The 19,213-nt window shown below is 41.8% G+C and overlaps 1 protein-coding gene across 3 annotated transcripts; it reads left to right on the top strand.

The window, feature by feature from the left end:
* The first annotated feature begins 105 nt into the window (after positions 1-105).
* On the top strand, positions 106-9,940 carry LOC139545371 (N-acetyllactosaminide beta-1,3-N-acetylglucosaminyltransferase 4-like). Of its 3 annotated transcripts, none has more exons than XM_071353073.1 (2): positions 106-528; positions 8,182-9,940. In XM_071353073.1, the coding sequence occupies exon 2, from the start codon at positions 8,186-8,188 to the stop codon at positions 9,320-9,322; it is 1,137 nt and encodes a 378-aa protein (XP_071209174.1). In that variant the 5' UTR covers positions 106-528; positions 8,182-8,185; the 3' UTR covers positions 9,323-9,940. The 3 variants fall into 3 exon arrangements, with proteins under 3 accessions (XP_071209174.1, XP_071209173.1, XP_071209172.1); XM_071353072.1 differs by lacking the exon at positions 106-528 and adding an exon at positions 5,556-5,635; XM_071353071.1 differs by lacking the exon at positions 106-528 and adding an exon at positions 6,161-6,251.
* The last annotated feature ends 9,273 nt before the right edge of the window (positions 9,941-19,213 follow it).

Below are 19,213 nucleotides of genomic sequence, written 5' to 3'. Positions count from 1 at the left end.
TTATGATAATACAATGCACCCTTTTTGTCCCTCATGTTCCTAGTAGCTATATCAAAATATTGTGAAATTCAATTTTCAAAAGTTAATGGATCTAATAGCAGGAACTGGACATAGTCTACGAAAGTCACAAGGAATGAAGAATATCCAAATGACAAAGCGCAAGGCACGCCCTTCAAGGTTATAGGATAAATCGGTGACAATACATTTAATGCAACTTCCCTTCAGGGAAGCGAGGTAACTTGCATTTAGTAACCATAGTCGAGTCAATTCGCAACGATTCTCTAGACGAATATCATAACTTCTTAAAAACGCGGGTATGGTAGTATTTCTAAAGAATTATAACTGGATCAAGCAAATTATAAACGGAGTATTTCAGCAACAGGTGCGCAAACATTGATTGTGCATCCTTCCCGCTAAGGATTGTATGGCGGTAATTGTCGAACAACACTTCAGTTCCCCCCCGAAACTCACTTCCTAAGTAGGCTACAACTATTTTGATGGTCTCTTCGTCTTTGTTTTTAATATCAAGTAAGTGAATTAGTGTTGTATTGAAACTCTTTTTTTAATGGCTAAGAATAAAAATGTTTGAATAGGCGCATAAAAAATGAAAATAAACCAAATATCTTGGGCTTGATAGGATAAATGATCAATTGTTAATCAATCACGCATTATATTGTATTTCCTTGTTTTATAATAAGTAAATACAGTCTAGTATAAAATAACTAGTGTAACTAGTATATAATTGACAAATAGTTTTGTGGTGTAGCCTAAACTATTATCAACTATTATCATAAGGTTCTTTAGGCTTCACCTGAGTGCTGGAACATTATTGAGGTTTTTCAGTTTCTGTTTATAAAACACACAAGACATCTTGCTCTTAAAAGAAAATCAGATTTTTTTTTTTTTATAATATGTTTATTATTTTCCAATAAAAATAAAGTAAAAAAGACAGCAATACAAACAATGACATTCATTGTACTGTTGAATGGGATGGCCAGTTTAGAGGACAAAACAAAAGTTAACTCACACATACACAAAATAAAACAAAATCCTATTAGGTGGTACATGTATAAGAAGACAGCATATAGTCATTACAAGCAGTGTAGTTCAGCCAAAAATAAATATTGAGTGGAGTACAGCACAGAGTAGCAGCAGATCGTCAGCCCAGTTATGAAGCGGGGCTAGACCATTTATCCAGTATCGGCTGCCATATTTTGTAAAACAATGGACTTCTATTGGAGGTGTTGTATCGAATCCTTTCCATATGTATTACATTCCCTAAATCCCGTAACCACATTTCAAAGGTAGGTACAGTCTCCAATTTCCAAAATTGCAATATGAGCCTTTTGGCTAATAGAGTACACAGAGAGACAGCTTTCCCTTCCTGGTTATTCCCATCAACTGTACCAAACAGAGCGATCAATGGGTCTGGGGCTAGAACTCTATCAAAGGCCTTAGATAAGTAATCAAAAATGAGAGCCCAGTAAGCATGTAATTTAGGGCATGTCCAGAATAAGTGGGTCAACGTCCCCTCATCCTGCTTGCACCTCTCACACAGTGGTGAGGTGTCCGGGAATATTTTATGCAGTTTTACTTTTGAGTAGTGTAACCTGTGTATCACCTTAAACTGTACAAGGTTGTGTCTGGCATTCACTGAACTGTGGTTTATATTCCTGAGAGCTTCTATCCAGTCCTCATTTGAGATTTCTGAACCAAGTTCTTGTTCCCAAGCCCTTTTAATGGTGTCTGTGGATACCTCTATGTGGGCCTGTAGCACATCATACAGTCTAGAGACCGACCCTTTTGAATGGGGTTTGACAAGTATCAAGCTATCTAATGTAGGACTATTGGGCTTAATGCCATACTGTGGGATATGTGTCCTTAAGAAATTCCTGATTTGGAGGTATCTGAAAAAATGTGTTGTTGGCATGTTGAACTTTGCCTGTAATTGTTGAAATGAAGCTAACTGACCATCTATGTATAAATTACCAATTGTTGTAAGCCCCTTCTCCCTCCACTGTGAAAACACCACATCATCCAATGCAGGGTGGAAAGCATGATTCAGGCTAATCGGGCTGTCTATGTAAACAGTGGGTATGTTAAGAAAATCCCTAATCTGTTTCCAGATCCTAAGCGTATGACAAATGACTGGATTGGAGTCATAAGTGGGTTTTTTCACATATGATGGGCTATTAACAAGTGCAGGGAGTGAGGAACGTTGACAGGAGGCCTGCTCGATCAAAAGCCATGAAGGCATATCCTTCTGTCTCATCGCAGGTAAACTTTCCCTCCAGAAAAACACAATGTTCAGATTAGCAGCCCAATAATACAGTTTGAAGTGAGGAAGGCCAAAGCCCCCCTCTATCTTGTACTTGCATAAATGCTTCTTTGAAATTCTGGCTGCCTTGTTATCCCATAAAAATGGAGTTACTATTGAATCCAGTTTCTTAAAATAGCTTTGTGGTATGAAATTGGGTAGACATTGGAAGAGGTAAAGAAACCTGGGTAGGACAACCATTTTAATAGCGTTTATACGACCAACCAAGGAAATAGGCAGAGTTTTCCAGAAATCTATATTTTGTTTAAGCTGATATATTTTCATGTCCCAATTCACTTTCAATAGCTGGTCAAGGTCTCTTGTCACTACAATGCCAAGGCTTGTGAACTTGTCCCTCACTGTTCTAAACGGGGTAGATTGCAGAAATTGCATATCCACAGGCCGTGATATTGGCATCAACTCACTTTTTTGCCAGTTTATCTTGTAGCCAGAGAAGGAGCCGAATGTGTTTATCAAGTTAAGTAATGGTGGAATAGAAGTTTTAGGCTTAGACAAAAACAAAAGAACATCGTCTGCATATAGGGAAATTTTGTGCTGTGTGTCTTTTATTTTAACAGAAGCTATATCGGCACATGCCCGAATGCGAGTAGCAAGGGGTTCCATGGCTATAGCGAAGAGAGCAGGCGAAATAGGGCACCCCTGTCGGCACCCCTTGAACAGGCGGAATGACTGCGACATTTCCTGATTGGTCACAACGGACGCCATTGGGTGTGCATAAATAATTCTTATCCAATTAATAAATTCCTTTCCAAATCCGAAAAGCTCCAGAACCGACATCATATACTTCCACTCAATCTGATCAAACGCCTTCTCTGCATCAAGAGCTATTACCACTGCCTCAACTTTATGATCATGATACATTACGTTGAAAAGGCGTCTCAAATTGTAGTATATATGTCGGCCCGGGATAAAACCTGTCTGGTCAGGGTGTATGATGTCGGAAATATATTTTTTCAATCGGTTTGCCAATATCTTTGTCAACACCTTGTTTTCTATGGGGAGTAACCACACGGGGCGATACGACGACATCTCCATGGAATCTCTATCTTTTTTCAAGATCAGGGCTATTGTAGCCTCATACAGTGTTTGCGGGAGTTTGGTATTTTCTTTGGATTGTTGAAACATTCGCAGCATAAGTGGAGATAGACTAGCGCAGTACTTCTTATAGAATTCTATTACATATCCATCGGGCCCAGGGGCCTTGCTGTTTGGAAATTGTGCTATCGCTGTGTTAATTTCATCTAAGGTTATCCCTGCATCGAGTGCGGCAGCTGCCCCCCTGTCTAGTTTAGGAAGTTCACATTCAGCGAGAAAGCGTTCCATAGTTTGTGGATCAGTAGCATCGCATTTTGATTGGTATAGCTCTGAGTAAAACTGCGCAAAGCATTTATTAATGTCCTGCGGATCTGTTACTATTTTACCCTTCTTGTCTTTTATTTTGTGAATAGCTCTAGATGCTTGTACATGCCTTAGCTGTCTTGCTAATAATTTATGTGGTTTGTCCCCCAGTTCAAAATAACTTTGTTGCGTTCTAGCAAGTAAAGAGCCCACCCGTTTCGAAAGGATGGTATTGTATTCATACTTTAACTTTGTGATCTTCTCAAGGACTGTATACGAGGAATTTGTCCTAAAAACGTTCTCCTGTTCCCCTAACTCTCTTTCAATTTCTCTCAGCTTAGTATTGGCACGTTTCTTCCTCTCTGATGTATAAGAAATAATGTAACCTCTAATCACAGCCTTTAGAGATTCCCAAAGGGTGGAGTCGTCAACATCCCCCGTGTCGTTAGTACTGAGGAAAAAGGCAATCTGCTCCTTCAAATACTGACAAAAAGCCTCATCTTTCAACAGGTATGCGTCTAAGCGCCACGGTCGCCGACCTGTCGACATATTGTCGAGTTTCAGCACCATGGACAGAGGAGAGTGGTCCGTAATTAGAATGGGGTGATAGGTAACCGACTCAGCTGCTGAAATTAGTTTGGAGTCCAACAAAAAATAGTCAATTCTGGAATATGATTTATGAACTGATGAAAAGAAAGAATAATCCCTGTCTGTTGGGTGCGTCAGTCTCCAAATATCGACAATGTTAAGGTTTGTCATCAATGTATTTAGACAGACACTGGCATTTGATTGTTGAAGTGACCTTGATAGCTGTTTATCTAAAAGAGGATCTAACGTACAGTTAAAGTCACCTCCAACAATAACACTTGTATCCGAGATATTTGGTATGGCCTTAAATACCCTTTGAAAAAATAATGGATCATCGAAGTTGGGTCCATATAAATTGACCAAGGTTATTGGTTTTGAATTCAGTGTACCAGCCACAATAATATACCGACCATTAGGATCTGAAATCGAGGTTGAGTAAACAAAAGGAATGTTTTTCCTTATCAGGATTGCTACCCCTCTCGCTTTTGCATCAAAGTTAGACTGGTATATCTGACCGATCCAGCCGACTCGTAGCTTGGCCTGCGCGGAGCGTTTAATATGAGTTTCTTGAAGAAGCACTATGTCAGCACCCAGTGATTTAAGATGAGAAAAAACCTTAGCTCGTTTCACGACATGCCCTAATCCATTACAGTTCCAGCTGACTATCTTTATTCCACCTGGTCTACTCTGTGCTCGGTCACTATGTGGCATTTCTTATTTTAAAGCAAATTGCTGCTGTCAAACAAAACCCTGAAGAAAAACGTCCCGCCGTGCGGGAGCTTGTCATGCCACCTGTACTAATAAACGTGAACATAAAACACAGACCCCATCCCCCCTCCCGTCCCTCCACCCGTCCCTTTACTGAGTGACTTCCCCAAACGAAGCGCTCCTTGACTAACACACAAACCTTAGGGTGTCTAGACATAAAGCTTGAACTAACTCGTCGTCTATAGATGCTCCGCATATAAACTAATATTAAATAACACTTAACTTAACTCTCACGTTAGGGGGTGAGTGGCGTTAAAACATGACATGCCAAACAATGCTATATTAGCCACAACATCTCACCTATCATATAAGTCCCAATTTCTGATCTTCTGATCGAAAAGACATAGGCCGGAAATTCAATTCACACACATTCCTGGCCTGTATTTGGCCATTTAGCCTGCTGGCACAGCCGTTCTGTATCCTCAGCCGGGGAGCTTGCTTGTCAAGAACAGATCGGCCTCTTTTGCGTTGTCAAACGTACGTGTTGATCCCTCGACTGTCACCTTAAACCGGGCTGGGAAGAGGAATCCATATCGGATGTTGGCCGCCCTGCATTTGTTGCGTACCTCATCATACTCTTTCCGTTGGTTCCTCACCTCCAAGGTAAGATCTGGGTAGAAAGACACCCTGGCTCCGTTGTAGTTAAGGGGGAACTTTTGACTAGCCAGCTTGAGGATGAGATCCCTGGTGTGGGGATAGTGCAGCCTTACAATGAATGGCCTTGGTGGCCCGCCCTTGGCCGGCTTCGTTGCCTGTGCTCTGTGTGCGCGGTCGATCAGGATGGCCGTTTTGAAGTGTTCACTCCCCAGCAATGCCGGTATCAGCTCCGAGACAAATTCAGTGGGTTTCCCTTTCTCAGTGTCCTCCTGGATCCCACATATTCGGATGTTCTGGCGTCTTGAATGCGACTCGAGCATTTCCAGTCGGGCCTTCAGGGTTTTGTTGTCATTTTTGAACGTTGCGCACTGTTTCTCTATGTCCTGTAGCCTGGCCTCGTGATCGATTGTCGTCTGCTCAACCTCGTGCACCCTTCCCTTAGTTGCCTTCACAGTTTCGGCCAAAGTCCCAATACTCTTTGAGATATCAGCCAACCTTGTGTCCACCTTCTTGCTTAGTGCGTTTATGGCAGCCAGTATGTCACTTTGAGTAGGATCTGTGGGGAACTCTTGGAAGCTAGCCTCTTCAGCTAGCTCCTCGTGGGTCGGCGACGTTGAAATTGGTTCGTTGTCTATCTCATTCCAATTATCTTGTTTAGCGCCCCCTTTTTTGTTGCCTTTTCCTTTTGTCATATTTGTTTGAAGTTATAGGTTGTGAGAGGTTAAGATAAATATTAATTTGTTTCAAAATTGAGCGGAGCTCTAGCAATGCACGTCTACTCCATAGCACGCTCTCTAGCGGCCCCAGAAAATCAGAATTAAACAAAACTTAAATTGTAACTAAATCAAGTGAGTTTTGGACCCTGTTTCCTTTTTGTAGGCCTATGGGAATCACAGGAGGTTGGTCGCACCTTAATTGGGGAGGACTGGCTCGTGGTAATGGCTGGAGCGGAATTGGTGGAATGGTTTCAAATACCATTCCATTTGCTCCATTCCAGCTATTATTATGAGCAGTCCTCCCCTCTGCAGGCTCCACTGATGGGAATTGCTTGTTGGCTTCATTCAAGCACCCTGTTATTGCTTTACGAAATAAGCAACACAATCTCACATTCAATTCGTGCAAATATGTACAAAAAGTATTTCAGCAGATTTCGTGCATTTTTGTGTGAAAATACACACATTTTTTGTGCGACTTAATTCGTAGGAAAAGACACACTTTTGTGTGACTTCATTTTTGGAAAATACCTTTTTGGGGGGCAAACTTCCAAGCAATCTTTTTAAAGTTATTAGAGCAATGCATTTTGGCAAATTATCTTTTACGCAGCCTTTTTATGTGTCCCACATAAAACAAACGTGTTAACAACCCAATATTGTTAATCAACCAGGTTTTATTAATACCAATGCTGTTTTCTATGCTTGTTTTTGCTTAATACTTGGGTATAATGGTGCTAAGCCGCACAAAAATGCACAAAATCTGCTGAAATACTTTTTGTAGATATTTGCACTAATTGAGTGTGAGATTGTGTTGCAACAGGATAGAATAGGGCCGACATATGCAGCTTTTAACAAATGCAGTCTCAGCTAAAGCGGGAACATTGCCTTTAAATTTCAATTACGATGTAAAGCTGAACTTCTGTGATGCGGATTGAATAGAGCCTCTAATTTACCTGTCTAGACACCCACTTGTTAAGCATAGCCTAGGTCTAATGTTGCGTTCATAACCAAGTGGCAAACTCTTCTATCATCTAAATTCTCTGACCTCTGACATCACCCACTAAGGAAATTACCTTGATAACAGCATTTTTGGCAGTTAAATTAAAAAACAAAACATTATTTATAAAAAGCAATTTAAGAATATGGCTTTTGAACACTATGATTTGTTTACAAGCATAATAGCTGTAATTGTAGTTTATGGTTGACACAGCTTGTGGTCAATTAGCATCCAACTGGTATTTCCGACATCACAACTGGTAATTACCACCTTTCCACTTGATTATGAATGCAGCATTACATATTCCACAAACATGGTTTATTATTCTGTGGTGGAGAAAGTCCCAGAGGTAGACTGGGCACCAGCCTGTTTGTGTCATCATGCCACCCCTTGTCATGCCAAACAGCTGACATGATAGCACGAACATACTGTATCTGGGACCAGGCTACCGCAGAGGCACAATTATGTGTGACCTGCATACTTTTGGTATGAGACAATATAAGTTTGCCGCTTGTAGTCTATTGTAGGCTTACTACATATACCGGTAGATACAGTACATACTGAATGACGGCACAAACAGTCATTCTGTTACCAAACTTTGCATCTGCACTGTTCTTCAAGAAAAGGTGTTTTTGTAAAGTTCAGTGGAAATTGTTAAAAGTAGTCCTTGTGCATAGAGTTGTATGGTTTGCTTAACTTTGCAATCATTTGTTTGACTTACATTTTAAAGTGAAGAATCTTAGTCTCAGTGTCACTCTGTTACAGTGGAATTGCCCATAGGCTACCAGTGCCAATTATGTCTCCTTGTTGCTAAAACGTATTGTGCTTGCAATTCTTTTCAGAACCATGAGGATCCTCTTCAGAAACCTACGCCTCAGTAGATGGTCCATTGTCATTGGGACTGCATTGGTGTCATTGATTGGTGTCATCTTTATGACGATGGACGTCAATGTCTCACTAACATATAGGGGAGAGCTCAGAGTGTGGCGTAAGAACCACACAGATTGGCATTGGAACACCTCTGCCTCCACCACACCACCGCTGTCACAGCCCACTGTGGATGTTTTCAAGTGTTCCCTCAATGACAGCATGCAGAATATTCCGTCCTCTGTCCCACCTCCCCACCGTAACTTCCTCATGTATAAACACTGCAGGACATTCCCCCGCCTGCTGTCTCCAACACCCTGTGAGAATGACCTTTTTCTCCTGCTGGCCATTAAGTCCACAGCCATCCAGGTGGATCGCAGGATTGCGCTCCGGAGCACTTGGGGGAAGAGGGGATATGTTCAGGGTAAAAGGGTGAAACTGTTGTTCTTGGTAGGTAAGTCGTTAGACAGAATACAGGGATTCCTGCTGCAGCAGCTACTGGAGTGGGAGAGCAGGCAGTTTGGGGACATCCTGCAGTGGGATTTTGAGGACAGTTTTTTCAACCTGACCCTGAAGGAGGTCCACTTCCTGAACTGGTTCACCTGTGAGTGCCAGTGGGCCCACTTTGTGTTCAAAGGGGACGATGACGTTTTTGTTCACACCAGCAATCTGGTTGAATATGTTAAAGGCCACAAGCCGTCTGAGCAACTCTTCGCTGGTGACATAATTTCAAGAGCCTATCCAATCCGGCAGAACCAATGGAAGTACTTCATACCAGAGGAGATGTACCCCAACAAGCCATATCCTCCATACGCTGGCGGTGGGGGCTACCTGATGTCACGTCAGACTGTGCTGAGCCTGGGAGTGGCAGTGTCCAGCACTGACCTCTTCCCCATTGATGATGTCTTTGTGGGCATGTGCCTGCAGAAGATTAATGTCACGCTGACACACCACTCTGGCTTCAGGACCTTTGGGTTCCATCAGGTGGTGTCACATTTCAACCCCTGCATTTACAGGGAGATCATGCTGGTGCACAAACTGAATCCCACCGAGATGTGGACCATGTGGTCTCTACTGCAGGACACAAAGCTGAAGTGCTTTAGATTAAGGATATGAGGCATCAGGTGTTGTGTGTATCTTTCTGTACTTGTCTGTCTCACTACTGTAAAAGAAGCATTCCTTTCATAGAGAAATTATCCTTATAAGTTGTCAAAAATAGCTTCCTTTCCTTCATCCATATTAATATTTGAAGTATTCTGACATATTGGCTTTACTGTGTATTCAGTTCAGCAAAGATGGTGTACGAGCCCTACTGAGATTTGACACTTATGACAAGGAAGTTTCTAGAATGTTTCTTGGGTTCTAGGAAGGTCGAACAGAAACTTTAAAAACAGGTCTAGTGAGTTACAGAGGTACTGATGGGTAACAAACTTAACAGGTCTAGTGTGCTGTGGGGGGAGGGGAGCTGTGGTGTAGAATTATTAGAAACAATAAATTGTTTGAGGGAGCAGTGTTTAAAACTTGTCTACTATAGCTGAAATCTGTGGATTGTAAATGTATATTTAAATGTGATGTCATAATGCTTTCTGAAACATGTGGTCATTTCCAGGGTTTTGTCAGCTTCTGTTCAGATGAACTTTATTGCATAGCAGAGCCAGTACTTTCTTATGAGGAAGTAGATTGTGTAAAGAAAATATAAGAGAACAAAATTAAAAGAAATACTGTAATATGAAATGTGTTTGAAGGGTAATTTCATGTGAGCTCCTGCAAATGTTTTGAGACACAAACTTTTAAAATGCATCCATAAATTTCATTTATTTTTGTACAGATATTCAACGTTTAAAAAGTTAGGTACAAAAATGCATGAGCATTATACCATATCTTTACAATATTGTATGCTCTTAAATTATAATTGAATTATGCAATGTTCTTGTAAAGGCCATCTAAAAAAGAACCAAGGATTTTAAGATAGGAGATAAATAAAGTGTGTGCAGTCCTTTAGGTTTGTTTAGCGGTTTCAACCTTGACCACGATCCCACTGTCCTATGAGCCCGAGGTCGGGTGTTTTTTACTGAAAGTCAACCAGCGTTGGGTTTCACTGTTCCAACACTTCCAGTCAGCAGGAACCAGCCATGCCCCTCTGCATACCTTTCCACCACACAATTATCAAACCGACAGGTTGACAAGGCAACCTTTTTCAAAGTGTGTCCAATCGTAAAAAAGATAACTATAGCCTCTCAACTTTGCACTCTGAAGAGGCATGTAAATTTGTGCACCTCACCACTTCCTTGTGGGTGGCACCTGTTTTTCAGCAGTCATGCAAAATGTGATAGAATGTACTGTATGTGGTTGAAAAGGTGGCTGTTATCTGTTTGTATACTGAACACAAATCTAAATGCAACATGTAACAATTTAAACGATTTTACTGCGTTACAGTTCATATAAGGAAATAAGTCAATTTAAATAAATTCATTTGGCCCTAATCTATGGATTTCACATGACTGGGAATACAGATATGAATCTGTTGGTCACCAATACCTTTAAAAAAAAAAGTAGGGGCGTGGATCAGAAAACCAGTCAGTATCTGGTGTGACCATTTGCCTCATGCAGCGTGACACATCTCCTTGGCATAGAGTTGATCAGGCTTTTGATTGTGGCCTGTGGAATATTGTTCCACTCCTCTTCAATGGCTGTGGGAAGTTGGTGGATATTGGCGGGAACTGGAACCGATTGAAACGCTATTAGCGCGTACCCGCTAACTAGCTAGCCATTTCACATCCGTTACACTCACCCCCCTTTCGACCTCCTCCTTTTCCGCAGCAACCAGTGATCCGGGTCAACAGCATCAATCTAACAGTATAACTTTAGTACGTCCCCTCGCGCGAACCAGGGACCCTCTGCACACATCAACAACAGTCACCCACGAAGCGTCGTTACCCATCGCTCCACAAAACCCTACTTCAAGTCTCAGAGCAAGTGACGTAACCGATTGAAACGCTATTAGCGCGTACCCGCTAACTAGCTAGCCATTTCACATCCGTTACATACACATCGAGCCAGAGCATCCAAAACATGCTCAATGGTTGACATGTCTGGTGAGTATGCAGGCCATGGAAGAACTGGGACATTTTTCAGCTACCAGGAATTGTGTACAGATCCTTGCGACATGGGGCCGTGCATTATCATGCTCGCCCACACGACGCCATATATGTGGTCTGCGGTTGTGAAGCCGGTTGGACATACTGCCAAATTCTCTAAAACAATGTTGGAGGTGGAATTTTTATTCTTGAACTTATTTAGGCTTGCCATAAGAAAAGGTTTGAATACTTATTGACTAAAGACATTTCAGATTTTCATTTTTTATTCATTTGTAAACATTTATGAAAACATAATTCCACTTTCACATTATGAGGTATTGTGTGTAGATCCATGACACAAAATCTAAATGTTATCAATTTTAAATTCAGGCTGTAACATAAGTGGAAAACAAGTATATCCGATGTCACAACTGGTAATTACCACAATTCCACTTGGTTATGAATGCAGAATTACATTCTCCACAAACATGGTGTATTATTCTGTGGTGGAGAAAGCCCCAGAGGTAGACTGGGCACCAGTCTGTTTGTGCCATCATGCCACCCCTTGTCATGCCAAACAGCTGACATGATAGCACAAACATATCTGGCACCCCAGAGGCACAATTATGTGTGACCTGCATACTTTTGGTATGAGACAAAATAAGTTTGCCGCTTGAAGCCTATTGTAGGCCTATTTCATATACGAGCAATTTCACAGTAAAAGAGTGACACTGACTCAAATCAAATGTTATTTACCACATGCGCTGAATACAACGGGTGTAGACTTTACCGTGAAATGCTTGTGAAACAGCCCTTCCCAACAATGCAGAGTGAAAAAAATATGATTAAAAAAAAATTGTAACACGAGGAAGAAAATACGAAGGAAGCTACAGAATATACAGGGAGTACCAGTACCAGATCAATGTGCAGGCGTATTAGTTATTTGGGGGAGATACAGTGCCTTCAGAAAGTTTTTACACTACTTGACTTTTTACAGACTTTGTTGTGTTACAGTCTGAATTTAAAATTGATTAAATTGGTCACTGGCCTACACAAAATATACCCCATAATGTCAAACTGGATTTACGTTTTTTCAAAAATTTTACAAGTTAATTACAAATGAAAAGCTGAAATGTCTTGAGTCAATAAGTATTCAAGCCTAAATAAGTTCAGGAGTATAAATTAGCTTAACAAGTCAGTTACTGTGACAGTGACATGTTTTTGACCCACCTAGCTATCTTAAGATGAATGCACTAACTGTAAGTCGCTCTGGACAAGAGCATCTGCTAAATGACTAAAATTTTAAAAATGAAATGTTGCATGGACTTACTCTGTGTGCAATTTAGTGTTTAACATGATTTTTGAATGACTACCTCATCTCTGTACTCCACACATACAATTATCTGTAAGGTCCCTCAGTCGAGCAGTGAATTTCAAACACAGATACAACCACAAAGACCAGGGAGGTTTTCCAATGTCTCGCAAAGAAGGGCACATATTGATAGATGGGTAAAACATTTAAAGAGTAGACATTGAATATCCCTTTGAGCATGGTGAAGTTATTAATTACACTTTGGATGGTGTATCAATACACCCAGTCACTACAAAGATACAGGCGTCCTTCCTATATCAGTTGCTCGAGAGGAAGTAAACCGCTCAGGTGTTCACCATGCGGTCAATGGTGACTTTAAAACAGTTACAGAGTGATAGGAGAAAACTGAGGATGGATCAACAACATTGTAGTTACTCCACAATACTAACCTAATTGACAGATGAAAAGAAGCAAGCCTGTACAGCAACAACGCACAAGGAAGTAATACTGCAAATAATGTGGCAAAGCAATTAACTTTCTGTCCTGAATACAAAGTGTTGTGTTTGGTGCAAATCCAATCCAACACATTACTGAGTACCACTCTCCATATTTTCAAGCATAGTGGTACAGTAGCTGCATCATGTTAAGAGTATGCTTGTAATTGTTTAGGACTGGGGAGTTTTTCAGGATAATAAAGAAATGGAATGGAGCTAAGCACAGGCAAAATCCTAGAGAAAAACCTGGTTCAGTCTGCTTTCCACCAAACACTGGGAGATGAATTCACCTTTAACCTAAAACACAAGACCAAATCTACACTGGAGTTGCTTACCAAGAAAACAGTGAATGTTCCTGAGTGGCCAGTTTTGCAGTTATGCATTAAATCTACTTGAAAATCTATGGCAAGACCTGAAAATGATTGTCTAGCAATGATCAACAACCAATTTGAGAGTGCTTGAAGAATTTTGAAAAGAATAATGGGCAAATGTTGAACAATTCAGGTGTGGATACCTCTTAGAGACTGACAGCTGTAATCAATGCCAAAGGTGCTTCTACAAAGTATTGACTCAGGGATGTGAATACTTACAGTACCAGTCAAAGGTTTGGACACACCTACTCATTCAAGGGGTTTTCTTTCTTTTTTACGAGAAACGTACATTAGACCGGTGGAAATCTGTCCTTTGGTCCGATGATTCGAAATTAGAAATTTTTGGTTCCAACCACCGTGTCTTTGTGGGATGCAGTGTAGGTGAACGGATGATCTCCGCATGTGTGGATCCCACCGTGATGCATGGAGGAGGTGGTGTGGGGGTGCTTTTCTGGTGACAATGTCTGTGATTTATTTAGAATTCAAGGCACACTTAACCAGCATGGCTACCACAGCATTCTGCAGTGATACTTGGGCTTAGTGGGACTATCATTTGTTTTTCAACAGGACAATGACCCAACATACCTCCAGGCCGTGTAAGGGGTATTTGACCATCAGATGACCCATCCTCCACAATCACCCAACCTCAACCCAATTGAGATGGTTTGGGATGAGTTGGACCTCATAGTGAAGGAAAAGCAGCCAACAAGTGCCCAGCATATGTGGGAACTCCTTCAAGACTGTTGGAAAAGCATTCCAGGTGAAGGCGGTTGAGAGAATGCCAAGCGTGTGCAAAGCTGTCATCAAGGCAAGGGTGGTTACTTTGAAGAATCTCAAATATAACATATATTTTGATTTAACACTTTTTTGGTTACTACAAGATTCCATTTGTTATTTCATAGTTTTGATGCCTTCACTATTATTCTACAATGTAGAAAATTGTGAAAATAGAGAAAAACCCTTGAATGAGTAGGTGTGTTTAAACCTTTGACTGGTACTGTATATAGTGTGTATATATAGTCTTGTGAGTGTGCAGTCAGTGCAAGATAGGGTCAATACGGATAGTCACGGTAAACATTTAATTAACTAATTAGCAGACTCCAAATTTTTGTTTTAAGATACATAATGAACAAAAATCAGTGATTGCAAAGTTAAACAAACCATACTTTTAACAATTTCAACAAACTTTACAAAAACACATCTACTTGAAGAACAGTGCAGATCCAAAGTTTGGTAACAGAATGACAGTACATTCTGTTACCAAACATTTTTGTAAAATTCTCAGTGGAAATTGTTAAAAGTACAGTAGTCCTTGTGCATAGAGTTGTATGGTTTGTGCTGAGCCTGGTAGTGGCAGTGTCCAGCACTGACCTCTTCCCCATTGATGATGTCTTTGTGGGCATGTGTCTGCAGATTAATGTCACGCTGACACACCACTCTGGCTTCAGGACCTTTGGGTTCCATCAGGTGGTGTCACATTTCAGCCCCTGCATTTACAGGGAGATCATGTTTACGTGCTGCTGTGCGTTTTTTTGCTAACCTTACTTTGCTACCTGACAACTTTATGGTTTTTACTTTTTAATTACCGTTTATATATATCTTTTTATCCCTCACGCAATTTGTCCCCCCAACTTTTTCGCTCTGGACGCTTTATCTGGACGTGGTTCGTCCAGTGGCGGTTCTGGGGGGGGGGGGGGGCGGGGGGACCAGTGCCCCTGTGACAACAATTTTGGACCCCCTTGTGGCCCCCCTAAATGTGGAGTATGAAATCATTTTTACATAACAAATTTTTGCTATCGTTCTTTTTTTACATCTGTTATTAGACAGTGGCAACGATGATAATTAACATGGTCTTTTGCCTGCTAATGCCTGCAATGCAGTGAAGAAAACGATATGACAACAATAACATCTAATGTAACTGGCCCCTCTAACAGTACAACTGGCCCCAGCTTGGCCCCCCCCAGTTGAAATGGTCTAGAACCGCCACTGGGTTCGTCAGGACCGCCACCAGCCGAAGCTAAGTAGTAACATTAATATGATGCCTTCTTATTGCAGTCGCTGTACTCATAATATACAGGAGAACGATCGCCTTACGGCGAGGATAGCTGTGCTGCTAGCCCAGCTTCAGACGCAATCGTTAGGCAAGGGTAATTTCAGTGTAGGAAAGGATGAAACAGCGTCTGTGCCACCAGTAAGTACAGATAGTAGTATAAATCCGCTCGCACAGTCCCCGCAGCCGGACAACTTTCTCATGGCTTCTGGAGGGAAATGCTGTAGGAATGCTCAACCGGTGTTGCTCATTCAGCCGACAGAAACTTTCAACCAGTTCTCCCCATTAAGCAGCGATTCGGAGTCAGAGGCCGAGCCTTCTCTGGTCTCTACTCCTCCCGTTACGGGGTCTGAGACGCCGAAGCTTCCCACCATTAGCTCTGACAAATTGAAAACCCTAGTCATTGGCGACTCCATTACCCGCAGTATTAGACTTAAAATGAATCATCCAGCGATCATACACTGTTTACCAGGGGGCAGGGCTACCGACGTTAAAGCTAATCTGAAGATGGTGCTGGCTAAAGCTAAAACTGGCGAGTGTAGAGAGTTATCCACGTCGGCACCAACGATGTTAGGATGAAACAGTCAGAGGTCACCAAGCACAACATAGCTTCAGCGTGTAAATCAGCTAGAAAGATGTGTCGGGATCGAGTAATTGTCTCTGGCCCCCTCCCAGTTAGGGGGAGTGATGAGCTCTACAGCAGAGTCTCACAATTCAATCGATGGTTGAAAACTGCTTTCTGCCCCTCCCAAAAGATAGAATTTGTAGATAATTGGCCCTCTTTCTGGGACTCACCCACAAACAGGACCAAGCCTGGCCTGTTGAGGAGTGACGGACTCCATCCTAGCTGGAGGGGTGCTCTCATCTTATCTACGAACATAGACAGGGCTCTAACTCCCCTAGCTCCACAATGAAATAGGTTGCAGGCCAGGCAGCAGGCTGTTAGCCAGCCTGCCAGCTTAGTGGAGTCTGCCACTAGCACAGTCAGTGTAGTCAGCTCAGCTATCACCATTGAGACCGTGTTTGTGCCTCAACCTAGGTTGGGCAAAACTAAACATGGCGGTGTTCGCCTTAGCAATCACACTGGAAAAAAGACCTCCTCCATTCCTGCCATTACTGAAAGAGATTGTGATACCTCACATCTCAAAATAGGGCTACTTAATGTTAGATCCCTCACTTCCAAGGCAGTTATAGTCAATGAACTAATCACTGATCATAATCTTGATGTGATTGGCCTGACTGAAACATGGCTTAAGCCTGATGAATTTACTGTGTTAAATGAGGCCTCACCTCCTGGTTACACTAGTGACCATATCGCCCGCGCATCCCGCAAAGGCGGAGGTGTTGCTAACATTTACGATAGCAACTTTCAATTTACAAAAAAACAAACAACGTTTTCGTCTTTTGAGCTTCTAGTCATGAAATCTATGCAGCCTACTCAATCCCTTTTTATAGCTACTGCTTACAGGCCTTCTGGGCCATATACAGCATTCCTCACTGAGTTCCCTGAATTCCTATCAGACCTTGTAGTCATAGCAGATAATATTCTACTTTTTGGTGACATTAATATTCACATGCAAAAGTTCACAGACCCACTCCATAAGGCTTTCGGAGCCATCATCGACTCAGTGGGTTTTGTCCGACATGTCTCCGGACCTACTCACTGCCACAGTCATACTCTGGACCTAGTTTTGTCCCATGGAATAAATGTTGTGGATCTTAATGTTTTTCCTCATAATCCTGGACTATCGGACCACCATTTTATTACTTTGCAATTGCAACAAATAATCTGCTCAGACCCCAACCAAGGATCATCAAAAGTCGTGCTATAAATTCTCAGACAACCCAAAGATTCCTTGATGCCCTTCCAGACTCCCTCTGCCTACCCAAGGACGTCAGAGGACAAAAATCAGTTAACCACCTAACTGAGGAACTCAATTTAACCTTGCGCAATACCCTAGATGCAGTCGCACCACTAAAAACAAAAAACATTTGTCATAAGAAACTAGCTCCCTGGTATACAGAAAATACCCGAGCTCTGAAGCAAGCTTCCAGAAAATTGGAACGGAAATGGCGCCACACTAAACTGGAAGTCTTCCGACTAGCTTGGAAAGACAGTACCGTGCAGTATCGAAGAGCCCTCACTGTTGCTCGATCATCCAATTTTTCCAACTTAATTGAGGAAAACAAGAGCAATCCAAAATTTATTTTTTATACTGTCGCAAAGCTAACTAAAAAGCAGCATTCCCCAAGAGAGGATGGCTTTCACTTCAGCAGTCATAAATTCATGAACTTCTTTGAGGAAAAGATCATGATCATTAGAAAGCAAATTACGGACTCCTCTTTAAATCTGAGTATTCCTCCAAAGCTCAGTTGTCCCGAGTCTGCACAACTCTGCCAGGATCTAGGATCAAGGGAGACACTCAAGTGTTTTAGTACTATATCTCTTGACACAATGATGAAAATAATCATGGCCTCTAAACCTTCAAGCTGCATAAGGGACCCTATTCCAACTAAACTACTGAAAGAGCTGCTTCCTGTGCTTGGCCCTCCTATGTTGAACATAATAAACGGCTCTCTATCCACCGGATGTGTACCAAACTCACTAAAAGCGGAAGTTTTTATTTTCTTTACCTAGGCAAGTCAGTTAAGAACAAATTCTTATTTTCAATGACGGCCTAGGAACAGTGGGTTAACTGCCTTGTTCAGGGGCAGAACGACAGATTTGTACCTTGTCAGCTACGCTGCCACCCCACTAAAAAGTAAATAATAATAAAATGAATAGTAATAAAGCCTCTCTTGAAAAAGCCAAATCTTGACCCAGAAAATATAGAAAACTATCAGTCTATATCGAATCTCCCATTCCTCTCAAATATTTTAGAAAAAGCTGTTGCAACTCACTGCCTTCCTGAAGACAAACAATGTATACGAAATGCTTCAGTCTGGTTTTAGACCCCATCATAGCACTGAGACTGCACTTGTGAAGGTGGTAAATTACCTTTTAATGGCGTCAGACCGAGGCTCTGCATCTGTCTTCGTGCTCCTAGACCGTAGTGCTGCTTTTGATACCATCGATCACCACATTCTTTTGGAGAGATTGGAAACCGAAATTGGTCTACACGGACAAGTTCTGGCCTGGTTTAGATCTTATCTGTCGGAAAGATATCAGTTTGTCTCTGTGGATGGTTTGTCCTCTGACAAATCAACTGTAAATGTCGGTGTTCCTCAAGGTTCTGTTTTAGGACCACTATATACACTGCTCAAAAAAATAAAGGGAACACTTAAACAACACAATGTAACTCCAAGTCAATCACACTTCTGTGAAATCAAACTGTCCACTTAGGAAGCAACACTGATTGACAATAAATTTCACATGCTGTTGTGCAAATGGAATAGACAAAAGGTGGAAATTATAGGCAATTAGCAAGACACCCCCAATAAAGGAGTGGTTCTGCAGGTGGTGACCACAGACCACTTCTCAGTTCCTATGCTTCCTGGCTGATGTTTTGGTCACTTTTGAATGCTGGCGGTGCTTTCACTCTAGTGGTAGCATGAAACGGAGTCTACAACCCACACAAGTGGCTCAGGTAGTACAGCTCATCCAGGATGGCACATCAATGCGAGCTGTGGCAAGAAGGTTTGCTGTGTCTGTCAGCGTAGTGTCCAGAGCATGGAGGCGCTACCAGGAGACAGGCCAGTACAT

Source organism: Salvelinus alpinus, chromosome 19 (assembly GCF_045679555.1).
Source record: "Salvelinus alpinus chromosome 19, SLU_Salpinus.1, whole genome shotgun sequence".
NCBI lineage: Eukaryota > Metazoa > Chordata > Actinopteri > Salmoniformes > Salmonidae > Salvelinus > Salvelinus alpinus.
Note: the sequence above shows the minus strand (reverse complement) of the source record. Positions and strands in the feature narration are given on the sequence as shown.

Bases quoted from the DNA above. Each gene is read 5' to 3' on its own strand.
- LOC139545371 (XM_071353073.1), top strand. From the start codon at position 8,186: ATGAGGATCCTCTTCAGAAACCTACGCCTCAGTAGATGGTCCATTGTC.